General features: G+C 51.6%; 1 protein-coding gene across 2 annotated transcripts; it reads right to left on the reverse strand.

The window, feature by feature from the left end:
• Window positions 1-1,089: 1,089 nt before the first annotated feature.
• Window positions 1,090-15,871, reverse strand: CCDC167 (coiled-coil domain containing 167). 2 transcript variants are annotated; one of them, XM_069488350.1, is made up of 4 exons: window positions 15,800-15,871; window positions 3,066-3,160; window positions 2,776-2,828; window positions 1,090-1,440 (listed from the first exon to the last, which is right to left on the reverse strand). In XM_069488350.1, exons 1-4 carry the CDS (start codon window positions 15,839-15,841, stop codon window positions 1,337-1,339), a joined length of 294 nt encoding a protein of 97 aa, XP_069344451.1. In that variant the 5' UTR covers window positions 15,842-15,871; the 3' UTR covers window positions 1,090-1,336. The 2 variants fall into 2 exon arrangements, with proteins under 2 accessions (XP_069344451.1, XP_069344452.1); XM_069488351.1 differs by lacking the exon at window positions 15,800-15,871 and adding an exon at window positions 15,603-15,646.
• Between the last annotated feature and the right edge of the window lie 2,740 nt (window positions 15,872-18,611).

Consider the following 18,611-nt stretch of genomic DNA (forward strand, 5'->3'; position numbering starts at 1 on the left):
ATATAAATCACACAGCTCACTCCAAGGTGGCACTGACAATCCAGGATCAGTCTATGTGACTAAAATAACAGGAGCGTCAGACCAATTAGTGTCACTAGACAGAGGGAAAGGAGGGAGGCAGTGATGGTTTTGCTGACCCTGGCCAGCCTCTTGCCCCCGAGGAGGGCTGCTTCTGCCTGTACAGGGGCTGCACGTAGGGCGGGGGCCGTGCAACGCTCCGGGCTACAGTTTCTCCACGGTTAGTTCAGCACGCGGGTGCTGGGTTTCCCCTAAGGCCTGACTATGCTTTGCTGGGCTCCTTCATCCTGGCCTTGAGGGTCTCTCCTTGATGTTTCACAGCCTTAGCCCCCCAGGCGGCTCCTTGCCTTGTTTTTACTTACTTAATTGATTTAATTTCAGCCACCAAGCCCTTCCTTACTCTGCCCTGCTGTGGCCTCCCAACCTCCTGACCCCAAGCTGGGAGCTAAGAGTTGGGGGGTGTGCTCAGGGGCGCGGGGTGATGTCTGTGTTTGCTGCTCTGCCCAGGCTGCCCCTCCAGTCAGCCCCACCCCCACCACTTCTCACTGCAAACCCCAGCAGGTTTCCTGCCCACTGTCGTCATAAGTCTGGTCATTACCAAGGCTCTTGCTGCCCACTCGCAGGCCTCAACAGCCCTGCCTGCCGCTCGAAGATGGATTAACTCTGCGCTCCCCTGGGACCTCCGCATGACCACTTCAAGTCCCCAAGTTGCCCTTCGCTGCACAGGCTGCATTTTTTTCTGCCATAATTATAGCCGATGGCACTGAATGGAGGGCAAGACTGACTGTGTTTGGTGAGGGGACAGACGGGTGGCACAATGTCTGCTTCTCAGCAGCAGTGCCCGAGCCCTGGAAGTGGCTCCCAGCACTGTTTGGGCTTGGAGAGTGCTTCCTGCTGTCTCCCTACTTCCCACTTAAGCTGAGGACTGGCCCAGCACCCCCTTCCCCCCCCTTCTGAATTCTAAGCCGGAGCTTTCCTTTGAACGTCTCTTGATTCCTGAGTGCAAACCCTGCCACCACCCTCACCCCGCCCCGTGCAGTCAGATCCTGACATTTACTCAGCAGACGGCCGCAGCCTGGTGTTCTTTATTGCCGCTCCCTTGGGCTCAGGGAGGAGCCAGCACCATGTCCTTCTGGAGACCCAGGCCCCAGAACAGGCCAGGGAGGCAGGAGGGGCTGGGCCAACAGGAAGCCATGCTTGAACACCCAGGCAGGGGAAATGCCCCCAGCACCTTGGTCCTCACGAGGCTTGAAAGGCCTGCTGGGTCCTGACAAAAGGGCCGAGGGGAAGCCACGCTGGCTGTGGGGAAACCCCAGGCTCAGGTGGTCCAGTAGGCATAGACAAGGGTCAGGAGGATGAAGATGGCCACAGAGAGCAGCATGTTCTTCCGGTTCTCTTGCCGAAGCAGCTTCAGCTCTTTCTCTGGGAGAAAAGAGGGTGGGGATGGGACAGGTGGTTAGACCCATCTATTGCTTTTGTCTGCCTCTGTCTCTCCCTCTCCAACAAGTGGGTACACACACTGCTGAGGGCAGAGGTGTCCCCTTCCAGCCACTTCCTTAACCATAAAAATGACCCTGTCCCTGCCCAGATCCTCACACCCTTCTGGCTACAGATCCCGGCCTACTAAGGCCACGCTCAACCATTTCTCCTCAAATGCAGTTGAAGCTGAGGATGGGGTGGGTGAGTGGTCACCAAAAAGGCCACACCTGAGAGCAGAGCTAGGAGGTGGTGTGACATCACCAGTGAGTCTTCTGGCCTGTCACGGGGTTGGCTCTGTGGTATTTATCCTTCCAGGCGTCTCATCTGGCCAACTAGAAACTCTGAGGGCAGCTGGGACCTCCCTGGGCCTGACGACAGAGTAAGTGCCAGGTAGGGCCACATGTGCCTCCTGAGTCCCTGCCCTCTGCCGGGTGCCCCGCTGAGCAGGCACTAGGGTGCTAAGAGGAGGCAGTTTGTACCCATAAGGTAGTTGGTCTCAACTCTAGAGAAGTTAATCCCGCTGTGCCATAGCCACACTTGTACCTAATCACCCCCTCCATGTGACACGCAAGTGGCTGGTACTCTGAGGCCTAAACTGAGTGGTGATGTGATTTTGTGTGAAAACTGCTAAACTTGAGGGGAAACCAATGTTCCAACCCTACCTGTGAGGGCGGGCGAAGGAGGAACCAGCAAACCAGCTCTGGGCAGGCCACGCAGCCTGGGGCCCAGCGCACCTACCCTCAGCCCAGCCGTATTTAGCTCCAGCTTGGGGGTGGGGGTGCGCCTGGCCTCCACTCGGCTCTGCCCCCAGTGCCCAGAAGGTGGCAGCATCGCTCCACCCACAGGAGCCCTTCCTGCACCCAAGTGGGAGGTCCGTCCTCCTTCACCCCCATCTTCCTTGCAGGGTTGTCCAGGGAGGGTGTGGAGGGCTGGGGGGAGGGTGTGGAGGGCTGGGGGGAGGGGGGAGGGAAGACACACCTCCAAAGTCTGGGTGGATGTGAGTCTCTCCTGGACCTGGCTACAGCCATACCCCTTCTTCCCAAAGAGCAGACAGACCCGTAGGCCATCTCTTGTCCTCCCTTGGAACAAAGGAGCAAACCTGGCTCTCCTCCCAGGCTGCTGGGCCTACAGTGAGTTTCTGTAGCCTTTTGGGGGCTGGCATCCTCCTGAAGAGCCCCCTTGCTCCCTGCCACCTTGTCGGGTTCCCTGGGCTGTCTGACACCTCCCAAGCCTTAGGGATTGCAGGTTGGGGCTGGTAACTGAAGGGAACTTTCTTACCATAGTTGGAGGCTTTGCTCATCAGGCTGTTTTTCTCCTTTTCCAGAGACCTCCTGTGAGGGGAGAAAGAGTTTATGACTCAAGCCCACTTCCTTTTTCCCACCTGAGGGGCAGCTGGCACACCAGGCTGGACAAGGGGGACAAGGGCTCAGGTCTCGGTAGGCAGGGGACTGAAGCTCAGAGGCCAGAGACCCAAACGCTCTGTCTCAGACCTAGTCCACTTTGGGGACCCAGGAGAGCTACAAGGGACAGGGACAGGGAAGGGTGGGGTGGCTGGGCAGGAGCATTACCTGGCCTCTGGACTCAGCTCTGCCCTGTGGAGCCTGGAGTTCACAGCCTCCAGATCTCTCCGACACTGGGATAGCTTCTCCTCTAGCCCATCGATCTGAAATACACAGCAGACAGCAGTGGGCCGCGGAGCCTTTTAGCTTTTAGAACACCGGGATCAGCTGGGGAGGGCTGCCCCTCCCCACACATTAATTTTTGCTGTGCAGGGCACCCAGGCGTGCTTTCCCTGGAAACACAGCAGTGGGTATTACCCAGGGTCTCAGCTGTCCTGACCCTCTGAGCCAGGCACAGGTAGGGGGCAGCAAGGAACAGCCCCCGCAGTCAGCTCTGTCTCCCCAGCACAACGCCCCAGTTGGGCCCACGAGGAGACAACCAGAGCCCGGAATGTAGCACGCACCTGCCCCACAGGTGTATCCCAGAATGAAATGAGACGCTGTGAGAAGGCTCAGTGGCTTCCAAAGCACTGCACGCACATGGGGGATGGGCAACTGGGCACCTAGGGACCAAAAAGCAGGTGTCTTTCTCATTGGCATACTTCATCTCATTAGAATAATGGAGTCTAAGTTGTAAGAATATATATATTTATCTATGAGAATCAATAAAAATTACTAAGTAAAAAAATGCAATTCAAGAACACTTCTGTTTTTTTCTGATTTGATCCTTGTGCAGAAATGTTGTCTATCATCAAGGTAGCTGTAATTTGTGTGGCAAAATAGCCATGGTATCTGTTCTTCCATTTGTTTTGAGTAGAGTTTCAGAGATGTGTTCTTGGGGAAATATTTGAGTCGTGGGAAACTGTTTGCTCACCACATCCCTGGGAGGGATAGCAAATATGATCTCCACTTCACCAATGGGAGAACAGACCCTCTACATGGAATGACTTTTCTGGGTCAGAATGGGGAACGCCTCTCCTTCTCAGCCAGTTCTCTGCTCCATTCCTTTCTGGAGCTACCCCTGCAGGGACAGTAATCGATGACTGCGAGTGAGAATCCCTGCCTCCCGGGAAGGCTGGGCAGGCATTCAGGGGCTGGGGGTCAGGAGGGTTGCAGTCCAAGTGTCTGGGCCTTCTCTCCCTCTCCCTGGCCAGCACCCCTCTCGGCCACTTCTGGGCCAGCCATTTTCCCCCTTCCTGAGGCCTGGCAAATGACACACCATCCACTCCCTTCCCTGCAGCCCCAGCCACTGCCAACTCCAGCTCCATAAACAGGGCCCTGTGGGAGGGAGCAACTGGAGAGCTCTGAGTTAATTGCCTGGTTAATTGTGTCATTTCTCTGCTAATGGGCACCCAAAGGGAGGGCTGTCCTGGGAAACAGGCCCAGCCAGGAGATGGGGTTGTCCCTGGGGAGGCCCAAGGCCTTCCTGGAACGTGCAACGCAGGAACATGCACACTGATTGGATCAGGGAAAGCCGCAGCCTGACGCGGTGCTCCAGGCCACCATGTGCTCCACCCTTCACAGCAACACTCCCCAACGCACACAGCCCAGCCCCTCAGGACCTGAGGCTTGCTATTTCCTTCTTGTGGTGTAGAAGCCACAATCAGGGCACCAGATTCCACTTAGGGTCCCAAATAAAGCTTAATTCTTGATGCTCTACCTCCTCCATGAGGCCTTCCCAGCTGCCCTTGGCTGGACGGGTTCTACTCTCCTTCCCTTGGCCAATTAATCGGCCTTTCTGTCATCAGGCTGAGCATATTCTAGGTTGCCCTCTCTGTTTGTGTCCAAACCTCATCTTCCCAATTCTAGAAGCCCCTAGATGGTGTAACCCAGCAGCCCACAGGTCAAGACTAGCCCACAGACTGGCCCATCCCACTTGTGTATGTGGCTTGCCTGGTCCCTGAGGGTGCCTGAGTTTGTACCTCCTGTCACAGTGCCATCTGTCTCCTCTTTGTGCCCACAAGGCCTGGCCTGGGGCAGTCTTTGTATTTTCAGTCAGAGTGAGTGGGGTTGGGCATGGATGGGACCAAGGGGTTAGGTCTCATGTGGTAACTGGAGTCTGAAACCCTCCCTCATGCCCACAGAAGCTGGAAGAGGCTGGAGGAAGGAGAAGCAACTACACGTGCACACCAATTCCGCACTCTGCAGATTACCCCGTGCAAGTCTTAGTCCTAGGTTAGATTTCTCCCTGCCGCCCTATGGGCCAGGCGCAGGTTTGCATGTCATTCCGGGGAGGGAGCAGGTTGGGGATTTCTATCCCTAAACACCTCTGGAAGGCTACCAGGTGCCCAAACAAGTGGTAATTGCCCCAGAGCTAGGCCAGGAACTCATGCTAAGCAAAATCTTAAAATTGAGATTGGCAAACCACAAGTGGCCAAGCCAATCTGCCATCATGTTCTGGGCAGGGCCTGTGGAGCTGGCAGTTGGGGGCCTTTATCTGAACAAGTCCAATTTATCTGCAGTTCCACTGAATATCCCCACTTTCATTTGCCACTTTTTAATGAGGCTTAAACGGTCGAACACAAATCAAGGTTTTAGGGACTCGAGTTCTAACCTCCTTCTATGAATATTTATGTCCTGCTGACAGCTCTCTCTGATTCCCTTCTAAACAGCCAGCTCCCCTCTTTGCAACACAGCTGCTGGACGTGGGCTGAGTGAAGGGAGGCTGAGGCTGTCAGGAGGCTCTTCAGTAGGCCACAAACCCATCCTCAGAAGGTGACCCTGCTGGGTCCCCAGCTCTGGGCCCCGTCCAGGAAGCTGGCAATCGAACACCCTGCAGCATTTGCTAAAGCAGAATCCGGCTCTCGAGCAGCTGCAATAATGGGTGCAGAGACGCCAGGGGACCTGGCTGCAGAGGCAGGGAGGGTCAGGATGCTTCTTTTAGTTGTGACTGGGGTCAGGAGTGGTGGCTACAAGAGCAAAGCTGACCCAGCAAGATGGGCCCTGAAAAGTGGGAGAGGATCCAGAAAATGGGCCTTAAAGGAAGTCTCTGGTTGGATTTTCAGTCAACTCTTAACTAAATGTACATGGATTATGCCTTTTGCAGATTAGCCAACTCAAACCTGTAGTTCTTGGTTTGCTTTCTCCCTGCCACCAGGCTGAAGGCAACAGAGGACAGGACAGCCAGGACCAGAACAGAAGACATAGGAGTTAGGACCAGATCAAGAGACAAATGTCAAGAAGATTCCAGAAATGTAAGGCTTAAAGCTAGGCAAGCAGTTGGGAGCCCAAGTGCATAGAAGCCTGAAATTGTGGTGCTGTGTTAAGTGTAGCAGTAAGGAACACAGGCTATGATCAGCGCCCCATCTCTGTCACTCGCTTGCGGTGTGACTGGCAAGTTCCTTAGTGCTGTGCCTCAGCTGACTGCTGTGTAAAACAAAGACAACCATGTTTCATATCTCAAAGAGCCGGGGTGGGGATGCTATGAAGCAGTGCCAGTGAGGTGCTCCGAACAGTGCACTGCGTGGTAAGAGTTCAGTGTTTGCTGTCATTATCAGGGAGTGGTTTTCACTGGATCTTTGGAGAACAGTAAGAAACTGGGTTATTTTGTGGCAAGAGTAAGAGTAAGAGGAGGTGACAGAAGGGGGTGTGAGGTGGCGAGGATCTCCATTGGCTGCTAGCTGGCAGCAGAGGGAGGGGAGCCCCTCTGGTGTAGATGTGGCCATTCCTGAGTCCATGGAGGGGTCAGCAGGGGGGCCTGCAGGGTGGACCGTCAGACAGCAAGGCCTCCCTGCCCAGCCAGCCCAGGACACGGCATGCTGGGAACCGCATGACCCTGCCTGGGGATGAAGCTGGGGTGGGACTCTGGAGCCAGTGCAAAGTTGCAGGTGCAGGGCCTGGTGGAACCCGAGGATGAGAGGACTGGAGCAGTGTCCAAGGCAGAACAGACTCAGGTGAGGGCCGGGCACCAGTGGGCCTCGGAGGAAATGTGGAATGGCAGGTGGAGCCTGGCAGCCAGAGTCAGGGTTCACCACACCATGGCCCTAGGCGGGGTGGCACCCAGCTAAGCTGGGAGCAGGCATGTGAAGCCCAGGGACTAAGGCAGAAAGACGCCCAATCCAAGGGATCCGACCAAGTGGAAGGGAAGGTTACACTCCGAAGGCTGCGGAGATTCACAGGACTCTCGTGCAAGAGGCTGGATGGTAGGCGAGTGGCAGGGAAGAGCCCTGGCTGGCCCACGACTGGCTCAAGGGCTAGGGCTTGCCTGGAGCTACAGGGGCATCATTACTGGCTGTGACTGTCACGGGCAAAGTGGAGACAGACAAGGCAGGGACCCAGATGGCACTCAAGCAGGCACAGTATGGGGACAGAGAGCAGGTAGCCCCAATATGCAATAACACTAAGAGGTGTCTGTATGTTATATTTATACTTAGAAAACCAAGGTCAATTTTCACACAGGGAAAAAGAGTACTGTGTCAGTCACGGAGACGAGTCAGCAGGTGAAAGGGGGCTGCGGGGGGCACAGGGCACCCTGGGAAGTGAGAAAGGTGGTACTATGAATTTCCCATAAGTTAGCAAACTGTGCCTCTGGCACCTTGCACAGATTGAGGCCTTGATAGATGTGTGTAAAGCCTTGTGCAAGCAGTTCGGGGGACCGAGAAGCAGGGGGCTGAGTGTGCAGTGTCCTTCTGGAAAGTCTATTCTTGGCCCAGAGACCTGCAGCAGCTCAAACCTGCCCGGGGGCACTGCTGGGGAGCGTGCCTAGGCAGAGGGGAAGCAGAGCACCAGGGAAGAGGGAGGAGGGAAGCGGGAGGAGGGAAGAGGCACACAGGACAGAGCATCCCTCAGGCAGCAGGGGTCTGGAAGAGGCGGCCCTGGAGACTGGGATCCAGTACTTTCGTACTTTTACCAAAAAAGCCCCACAGGTGATACTACCACAGTTAGTATGAGAACTGCTGCTTTTCCTTATTTGAGCACGGACTAAGGAATTAAAGCCTGGGGGGTGAAGGAGACCTCAGTGAGGAGAACGATGAGACCGACCAAGGATTGTCCACAGAGGTGGGAAGGTTTCCTGCGGAAGAACGAGCAGATGTGAAGTCAGCCTGGCAGCCAAGGTCAGCAGGGGCTGCACTGTAGGCCTGAGGGGGACCGGGACAAGGCCCCAGGCAAGTACGGCCATCACTCCTGCTGGCAGATGCCAAGGGAAGGGAGGGTTTCTTCGCTTCCAGTCATGGCGGGCAGGGACTCTTCCTGCGGCCTTCCCTGGGCGCCCTCCCCGGGACGCAGCTCCGAGCAGTCCGCTCAGGCCCAGCAGTTCAGAAGCCCAGGGCCAGCCGGCACAATCCCTTCTGCCACCCGACTTGGGAATATCACCTTATTCTCAGAGCTTTAGGGGACTCTCCCTGGGGTCCCATACACCATAAAACTGTGTTAAGAGAAACTGTAAAATTCCTCTGAAATCCCGTGAGGCATCTTTTCAGGAGTGTAGAGCCTCTCAGAATCAAAGCCCCAAATGAGGCCTCTTTGGGGGCAGGAAACCTTGTCCAGCTCACGCACAGATGACTGCCCGAGCGCTGCCCAGGTCAGGCCCCGAGGGGGTGCCAACTCCAGGTCTGGCTGCCCTCGGGGGCCTCACATGTAGCTCTTATTCTGTTGACCAGAACGAGACAGTACGAGCCACAGGCTGTTGTGCACTCCGTTCTCCTGCTGAACGGTGCTCCCACAGAGCATCTAGACAGCCTGGGAGGTGGCTCCGTGCCCACTCCCTAACGTGCCACTGTCTAGGGCCAGTCCTTCTGGGGAGGGGCAGAAGGCACCCTTGGGCTTGACTCTAGGCCACGCAGGCAACTCTGCTTTCTGGTTCAGGAAGTCATTTTCTGTCTCTCTGGCCTTGCTCTTGGGATCTTCTGGCCAGTGAGTGACAGAGGTTGCTGGGGACGGGTTTGCCTCCAGGGTCAGACAGTGGTCATGGGGCACGTCCTGCACCTACCTGGCCAGGTCCTTGTGGGGCATTGAGACCTTCTAATAAAGAACATGGTGCCAGGGTACTTAAGCCAAACTCAAGTCACGGAGCCTCACATGTCTGGTGACATAGCATGAGTCAAAGCAGCCTCCAGAAACTAAAAGTCCATGCAAAACTAAACCACGACAGTGACAGTAGCAGCCAACACTTGTGTGGTGTGTACTATGTGCCAGGCACTAAGCACCTTGTCCCTATTAACTCACACACTGCTCATCCCCCCTGTGAGGCGGGCAGTATTATTAGTATCCACATTTTACAGACAAGGAAACTCAGACCTATGGGGATGAAGTAACTTGTCCAGGGTCACACAGGCAGTAAATGGGGACCTGGGCCCTTCACTACCACCCCACATGGACAAGCAGAGAAGCGCCAGCTCACAGCGACTCTAGATCCTGGGCACAACTTCCACACCTTCACCCTGGGCCAGGCAGGTTGTGGGCGGCTTCACGTGTGCTCTCCAAAGTTTGCATCCACCCTTCGAGGAAGGGACTGTCCCCATCTGACAAAGGAGCAACCTTCCCATGGACGGATTTCCAGCAACTTGCCCAAGGTTGTGTACTTGGGGAGCAGCAGAACTGGGTCTGAATCTGGGTTTTTCTGCTTCAGAGCTTATGCTTTTTCCACCACTGCAAGCTCTTTCTCCAAAATCCCTCATGGAAACATTCATGACAAAGAAGAGTTCTGTGGAACAAAGTCATTCCACATCCCAGCTGAAGCCCATCTAAGCCTGTTGATCTGGCTTCAGTAGAGTCTCTACTCCGAATAATCTTGCACAGGGCTCTGCTTAGTCCCTGTTCACATGACAGACACTCTCCGTGAGGGAAGACCTGCCTGAAATCTGTTTGCTCTGAGATGGAGACAGGAGCCCAACATCTGCCCTCGCGCTGCACCAACTCTCGGCTTCACGAACACCCCCAGCACCCGCCTCCAAATCACTTGAACTGTCAAAGCATCCTCCAAAATTCACACCAAACAGATCTAGTGTCAAGAAGGAAAAAGGTGGGCTAGTTGGGCCTGATAAACCCTTCTTTCCTCATGGGTATCAAAGCCTTCCCTTTCACTTGCTAATTCACAGCCTGGAGAGTGGTGTCAGCTGTTTCATCTCCAGGCCCTGCAGCCTGGGAACTGGATTTCTGGAAATCCACTCATCTTCACACATCAGGAGGCCCCAGGACATTTATTATAGCGGGTAAAGAAGCCAGAGCGCCTGTACAGATGGTCTCTAGCAAGAGAGCTGGGGCTTTCCATCTGGGGCCTCCAGGCCACACAGCCAAGTCACACGGGAGTCTAGGGCCTCAATTTTCCAGGTGACCAGCCCCGAACCCCAAGGGGCCCATTACCCTGATACCGTTTAAGGGATGTTTTTCCAGGGAGGATGCTCACAGGGCTCTGTGGGGGAAGAAAACAAACCTCTGCTCATGGCTCCCCAAATCAACAGGCCCGTGAGAACCTTGTCTCCCAGTTTGTGCAGATACGGACGGCAAACCTTCCCCATTTTGAATCAATGAACAATTTTCAGGAAGTGCAGAGAGAGCCAAGGGGCTTGTCATTTCTCAGGACACTGGTCAGGAAGGCGAGGGGCCCTGCTGAAGCCCAGGCGAGCGCCGAGACCTCCTGGCATGCTGAGACGGAGGCTGGGCAGCTCTGGAAGTAGAGCCTCGAGTCAGTCCTTGCCTGAAGCCTCCAGCTGTCCCTGGGCCAGAATATTGTGTGGGGTTTGTTTTCTCATCTTTCCCCCAGTATCTATTTTTTGATAAATTAGCAAAAGCTTCTTCATTGCTGAAAGGCTCAAAGCACTTTTCAAGACCTGGCATCCACCCCGAGCCTTATGAATTCATTAATTAAGATGCTGGCAAACAGCCACTCCACACATGCTGACATCCAGCCGCGTTAGGTAATGAGGTTTTAGTCTCCTGACCCCGTCAAGTGGCGCGGAGCCAGACACAGGCTGCCGAGAGAAATCACCTGCCCGATGGCGACCTGTCGCTTTTGCCTGGCAGCAGGTGAGGCTCATTTAATGGTCAGCGGCCCCTGAACAGTTTCCGCACGCTGCAAGTCTTTCTCCCAGCCCCGGGCCTGTGGCTCCCCAGCGAGGTGGTGTCTCACCACCTGCTCTACTGTGGCCTCCTGACCTCTGACCACTGAACCACTCCACTGGGCCCAGGCGTCAGGGTGGAAGGTTCGAGTGCCTCCTCCTGCCAGTCACGCCAATTCAGCAAATATTTATTGACGGTCCACTAAGCTGCTTCCAGCCCTTGTCTCTGAAAACTGGTAGGTTCCCTCAGCCCCATGCACAGCCTCCTCCAGAGCTGAGACTGTCTTCACCCACACTTAGTGCTCCTGCCCTCTCTGCCCTCACGGAGCTTACAGCAGCGGCTGCCATTAAACAAACGACTACAAGTGTCAAGGCTCTTTTTCTCCTGGTGCTCGTCCTGGCCTAGGCCATCTTCTCCCCTCAGCCTACCACCTCTCTTTAATTGTAAATCATCTGCCCTCTCTTTCTAGTAAGGATTCCAGTGAATTTTAAATGACTCCCATTAACTTTTATTCTGTACAGCAGATACTGTTAGTTGGCCAACCCAACACTGATTCCCAACCCCTCCTTCTTTGCCCATCTCCCCTATAGACGTTAGAAAATCCCAACAGATGCTTTCCCAGCCTCACTGCAGTTGGGCTGGCCATGACCCAGTTCTGGCCAATGAGATATTCCCATCCCCCAGAGACTCCTGGGAGAGCTTATGCTTTGCTGATAAAAGGGACAAACTGTTATTGTTGCTTTCTCCTTCTTACTGACTTAAAGTTGAATATGATGACTGGAGCTGTGGCAGCTATCTTGTGACGATGAGGAAACAGCTGAGAGCATGCAGAAATACCAGCCCTGACACAGCTGAGCTTTTGAGCCAATGCCAGTAGCCACCTACCTACAAATTTCTACGAGGGGAAGTATACTCCTATTTGCTTAAGCCACTGAGGTCAGTTTTCTGTAACTTGTAGCTAAAAGCTTTCCAAACTGATAGATTTTTGTTCTAGGAACCAGATCTAACCAAGTTATCCCCTTTAAGATGTCAGCTAAGACACCATACATCTGTTAAGACCAACTGGTTGTTGAAACATCTAAAGACACCAGGTTGAACAGTCCAGCTACGAAAGAAAAATACAATGACCAAGTAACAGCTCACTACCATCATCAGAGATCAAAAAACATAAACAGGTTTTACAGGTTTTCCTATCACTTTAGACTGAAATGCAACCTTTCCCTCAGCCAGAATCCTCCCATCAGTTTAGACTGAAATACAATCTTTCCCTCCTCCCACACAACATTAAAATCAGAACCAGGGCTGGTGATTTCTCATCTGAACTATAATTTTCTCTTGTTATTCAGAATAAACTCTCAGAAACTAAAACTCACAGTCAGTTTTTTCCAACTCTGAGCTCTCACATGGTGGCAAATGAGTTGAATAAAAGGAACCGTAAGTGGGGAAGCTAGAAGGTGCCTTGGTTATCCTAAGAGGTGACTGTGAGGTACAGCTGGCCTGAGCCAGTGCTGCCTGCTTGGTAATTGCTTCATTACAAGTGGAGACTGTTTGCAGGTGCCGAGATCACTCACTTGTGGGGTTTTATTGCGCTCGTCAGATTAACAAACATTTTTGATTAAATCACCACTTCATTGGCTCTGAGCACACGACTTTTAATAAGAGGACAATATCTACTGCTACTGAGCATCACTGCACATTCAATACTCGGATCTGCTGGGGGCAACGGAGGAGCAAGTGCAGGGAGACAGCCAGGCACACAGTTACAGATCTCAAATCTTTAAATTTCCAAGCAAAAGGTAACCTTAGAGACCAAGTTGGCAAATATAAATATCTAATAGTGGTATGGAGAGGGTAAAAAAAATGGGTAAATCTGCCCTGGCATAAGGCACTAAGAAAACACATGCACCACCAAATTAAAAACACTTTTAAAAAATCAGTGTCAGCAAAACAAAAGACATCCGTGATCAGTATTTGGCCCATAGTCAGTGAGTTTGTAAGCCCTGGAGAAGTTTAACACCTTCATGTTACAGATAAGGAAACTAAAGCCCAGACAAGGGGGTTGACTTAACCATTGGGGAAGGATGCAGAAGAACTACAAAGGCAAAGGCTACTAGTAAGAAAGAGCTACCATTTATTGATTACCAACCCCGGCACGTACAAGGCACTTTACACACATATTGTCTCATTTAATCCTCACAGCCACACTGTGAAGTGAGGTAGGGTGGATCCGCAGTGGAGACTGCAGGATATCCGCTAAAACACGCCAGTCCCTTCTTCCACAGTAATTGAGCCATAGCTGGGCATGTGGCCGCCTGACTGGTGAATGCCTTTCCCAGCCCCCCTTGCAGTGAGGCGGGGCCACACATCTTCATTCTTGTCAATGGAAAGTGGGCAGTTTGGGCTCAGGATCCTTAAGACAGTGGGTGTGCTTCCTCCATCCTCTCTCTTTCCCTGCCAGCGGACACATCAACAGGATGCATCCTGGTTCCATTGATAAGATGGTAACAAGGCCCTGGGAGATCGCAGAGCCACAGATGGAGGGAATCTGGCAGAACCACCACAGTCCTGGTACTCTAGACCAGGGGTTGGCAAACTATGGCCTGTGGGCCAAATAGTCCACTGCCTGTTTTTGTAAATACGGTTTTATTGAACCACTGCCACATCCATCATTTACATACTGCCTAAGGCTGCTTTTGTGTTAAGGCAGCCTATATGATATATGAGTACAGTTGGTTCTTGCTGTTCATGATAGTTCTAGAAAGTTGCCATCAACACTGAATTAGCAAACACTGAACCAGGTTAGGTAGGTTCTTGCAAGCTTCTGGTCACAACATTTTCAGCAACTGACCCATACAAGACCTTGTTTTATGTGTGTTTATGCTTAAAGTGACCTTATTTAATATATATTGTTGATTCACTAACATTGAACTTATGGCCAACAGCACGTGCAGTACTGAGTTATCTCAGGAGTTACATCAAACCTGAACAAAGTTTATCTAAGAAACCTATTTTCTCTGTAAGGCACATCACAGCCTTCTTGCACTTAGGAACACTAGATAGCACTTCAGCACTATGCTTGGTGGCCACTTTAAACGGCAAAATCACCAATAAAAAGCACAAGGATGCAAAAACGAGGGCACTAAATAGACCACAAAAAGGATACTTGTTTACAGTTCGACAGAGGAAACAAGAAGGCAGAGCATCACTTGTTCAACCTTGGCTGAGAACATGGACCTCGGGTGACTGAAATCTTTTTCTGCTGCTTTGCATTTGCCAGTGAATGACTGCAAAAGTGCCATGAGTACTGATTCTGGGGCTACAAATACATTTTGGCCAGTAGGCAAATTCAGAATTATGGAATCCATGAATAATGAGGATCGGCTATAGTTGCAACAGAGGCCATATGGCCTGCAAAGCCTAAAATATTTACTGACCCATAACCAACAACGTCTGCTGACCCCTGCTCTAGCCTGTAAGAAAAAAACCTCAAACTTTCCTGTTCTTGAAGTCACTGAGTTTTAGGGTTTCTCTGTTGTAGCAGCTTGTTGTGGTAATACAGGCTATTGATCGATCAAGGGTGTGCTCTTCCCAATACATAGTGCCATCTCGTTTCACCACTCACAAACTATCCTCGAGACTCACATTTCCATCAACCTTTTTTTCCTACCAAGTAGGCCAACATTTCTCAAGGGGTGCTACTGTTAATAAAACCACTTGCATCAGCATGGGTGTGTGCGGCTTGTGAAAAATGCAGATTTCTTGTTTAAAACGCACACCCAAGTCTTACTGAATTACTCAGGGTGTGGGAACAGTTCAACTCTCCATTTTTAACAAGCCCTTTAAGTGATTCTGTGCATTCTGAAGTTTGAGAATCACTGAACTCTGCAGTGAAGCCGGAAGACTATATTACCCTGTACCTTTCTTGCTACCTCTGGGAGGATGCCCTAAAAGGGAACTGAAGCACGGAAGCAAAATGTGCTTCCAGGAAGACCACCTGAGCTAGATTCTAGCCCCACCACCCCCGCCACTTCACCCTGGGTTCTGCTTGAAACCTGTTTCCTCATCTGTACAAATCTCACAGGCTCGCAGGGCGGAACAACAGAATGCAAGTGAAAGTATTAACAGCATACAGTAGTTGCTCAGTATGCATCACTTTTCTTCCCGTTGCATATGCAGTAAATTATTTCTAAGCCCTTCGGTTAACATCACCAATTCCAGGATTCTCTTTACAGATTCTCTTTACAAAGGTTCCCAAAGTAATTTTCACACAAGCTCTGGTATCCTAGAGGAAAAATTTCCCACCTCTGGGGATCGCTGTCACCAGGAATATACTAAACAGCGTGGCCTCCCTCACCTTTGGGTCCCAGCCCCTTTGGGAGTTCCCTTCATCTACAGGTCCCTACTTCTTTGGGGTCCCCTTCACCTCCGAGTAACCATCCCTTTTGGTCACTCTCCGTTTACAAGTCTCTCCTCAGGTCTTCCTTATTTCCATCCCCCCACCTTGGGTCCCTTCACTTCTGTGCCCTGCCTCCTTCACCTTCATGTCTCTTCCCCCGAGGTCCCCTCGCCTCCGGTTCCCCCATCTGGCAACTCCTCGGGCTCCCTCACCTTCGGTTCCCCCGTCGTTCCCATCTCCCTTCTCCGGGGACCCTCTCGGGCCTTTCACCCCGAGCGTCCCTCTCCCACACCGGTGTCGCCCTCACCTCCTCCCCTTAGCTCCTCCTCGAACTTACAGCCCGGCCGACCCGTGACCCCGCGGAAGAAGGCAGCTAATGATGTGGCCCAACCCCCACTTCTCCCCTCACCTCTAGAGCGACGCCCAGACTCTCCCGCTTCTTTTTAGTCATGTTACTTGCCGGGCTCCTCCAGTCATTACTGGACGCGCTCACCAAGTCGCACTACGCATGCGCAAGTCTTTGTGCTTTTCTCTCTCATTGGCTGCCGAGGCAGCGGGAGGTGGGACTACTTCAGTCGCCATCTTGTTGAGGGGCGCGGCCGGCTTGGCGCGGCCATGGTTATGAGGGGCAACGTCAAGTTTGAGGCCCGTCTGGGAAAGGAGAGAGAAAAAGTCAGCATTGGGAAGAACAATGGCCCACCCTTGGGTGGATCTGCCCCTTCCGTTTCCAGTTCAAAGCCGCTTTTACATCACTGAGAGCCTTTTTTTAACCGCAGCTTTTCCTTCTGTGTGCCTTTCATCCTTAAGCGACACGGCATCCTGTATTAGGCCACCCCTTCCCCGGCTAATTGAAATTCTGTCCATCCTTCAATGCCCAACCTGGAGCACTGCTCCTTTGGGAAGCCCCACTTTGAGCCCTCGGCCCTTTGGGATCTGATCATTGTTACTCCTCCTTTTTGTCTTGCATTCTTAATCATTTTTCCAGTTTTGTTGTAAGAACAGCCTACAACCATCACAGAAAACTTACATAAGAAGTAGCATCCTTTATCCTACCAACCTTACCAGTTCCTATCCTTGCTTCTGTGTCTTCCTTCCAGGCTTGGTCTCACACATAGTATTTTACACTTTGTAATCCTATTGTACAGTACATTGTAGTCCATGGCCATTGAAATGTTTTGACTGTGACCCAAAGATAAAAAATACATTTTATATCATGGCCCAGTTACCCAAATAACCAAAACCAAAGTTTCACAATAAGTACCTTTGCCACCTGTGATATACACTCTATTAAGTATTTTCTATTCTAGTTGATTTTTTTTTTAAGCTGATGGAAGGAGACCTATTAAGTTTATTTCATGACCCATTAATGGAGAGTGAATTGCAATTGTAAAACACCATCATAGACATTTTACCATGTCTTTGAAATCATCGTGATGGCTGCATGTGCCACCAACAGAATACATCCCATTGTCACATTGGACATTATTTTATTGGACAGTATCTTGAAACGGTACTAAAGCAAACATCTTTGTGCACGTAGCTCTGTCCTGGATTCTTTCTTTAAGATAAATTCACACATCTGCTTTTTGGTGACAGGATAAGCCAGAAGAAAAAAAAAAGGAAAAAACAAGATAAATTCACGGAGTAGAATTACTGGGTCAAAGAGTATGAGACTAGAATTGAAGCTCCTTATTTCCTGACCAGTTATCTCTCCATTGGAGCCTGTGTTTTTGTGTGTGAATAATAACCCCAACTCAGTGTTTGGGGGAAAAAGTGTTTTCAGATCTGTGTTCTCTTCTTGATAGAGTCATTGAGTGATGGAACCGGAAAGGACCTGAGATACCATCTCGCCCAGCTGCCTGACTGAGGCCCACAGAGGGAAAGTGTAATAAATTCTGTGTGAATAGGAAGCAGGCTGCTGAGCAGTTGTTTGGTGCAGTTCTCAGCTTAACACCCAGCACAGGAAAAACTTACTCAAGAACATTGTCCATCAACTGTCAATCAACGACATTTATTGTCAGAACACTCTTCACGACATTGGTTCCAGTCCCAGAAAAACCAGACTCTGCGCTTCCCAATTATCACACGCACCAGCCCAGGAGGGGTGAGAAGAGGAGGAAAAACGCTGTGTTCTTTTAGAAGTGGCTCCTTCTGCGTTTGTTTGGCACCAAGAAAAAGCCACAGAGATCTGGGTGCGCCTCGTGTTGGTCCCTTGTTTCTTTCTCCCATTCCCCTGCAAAGTGACAGGCAAGCTCTCATCTTTCTCCCTGAAAAGCCTCATATTTTCGCAATCAAACCTTGTCCCACAGGTCTGATAATGGGACAAAATACTTGAAATGAGACTGGAATGAGAGCCTAGGTGGGCTGTTGTGAAAGGGAAGACTTTTAGAGTGAAATTGATCTGCACTCCAATCCCAGCTCTGCCACTTAGCAGCAGTGCGATGTGGGGCAAGAGACTTCACTCATCTCACTAAGCCTCAGTTTCCACACCTATAAAACAAGCACATCATGCCAGGCTTGTAGGGTCATTGTGAGAATTACTCAGCAGTCAGTGCTGTGACTTGTGAGTGACCAGGAGAGACCCAGCAGGACGGATGAGCCTACTGCCAGATTGTCATTATATGGATTCACTTAGCAATTGTTGCCATTGGTATTTTTTGTGACTGTTTTGATACTGGTTTCTATCAGCTTTGACACTATTGTATAGTATCCGTTGTTATGAGTTTGGGGCAATACTTGGGTTGTTTCCTGCTGTGAAGGGTGCGTAGTTCACTGCGGAAGGCAGCCCCCAGCATAAGAGTCTGTAGGGAGGAGATGCCCTTTCCACATCTCTTCGTGTCCTTCCTGCTGAGACCATCAATCACAGTTTCATGTGCCCAGACATTCCAGACAATGGTGACCCCCATGGTGTTGGGAAGGATGCAAGCACCCCAGGGAACCGAGGTCCTTTCATCCCCCTGACACATGCAGGGAGCCCGCTTTGATTCCCATGGGGGCTGTTTGCAGAGCCTTAGTGCAGCTTGGCCTGGCTCTGTGCTGGGAATTCTGCCCAAGAGCAGATGGATTACTGTGGGCCGTCTGTCTGTCTGTCTTTGTTTCCCAGTGAGCTGTGATTCTGAACCATCTATTTGGGGGTTTTAGAACTAAGTGTTTAAGGAAGTAGAGCACTGCATTGGCAGCCAGGAGAACTGGGGTCGTTTCTAGCTAGGCTAGGTTTTTGC

This window comes from Eulemur rufifrons, chromosome 15 (assembly GCF_041146395.1).
Source record: "Eulemur rufifrons isolate Redbay chromosome 15, OSU_ERuf_1, whole genome shotgun sequence".
Classification (NCBI taxonomy): Eukaryota; Metazoa; Chordata; class Mammalia; order Primates; family Lemuridae; genus Eulemur; species Eulemur rufifrons.

Coding starts and splice junctions, on each gene's coding strand:
- CCDC167 (XM_069488350.1), bottom strand. CDS start 15,841: ATGACTAAAAAGAAGCGGGAGAGTCTGGGCGTCGCTCTAGAG. Junction 3,161..15,799: donor GTCTGGGCGTCGCTCTAGAG/GTGAGGGGAGAA, acceptor TGTGTATTTCAG/ATCGATGGGCTAGAGGAGAA. Junction 2,829..3,065: donor GAGCTGAGTCCAGAGGCCAG/GTAATGCTCCTG, acceptor CTCCCCTCACAG/GAGGTCTCTGGAAAAGGAGA.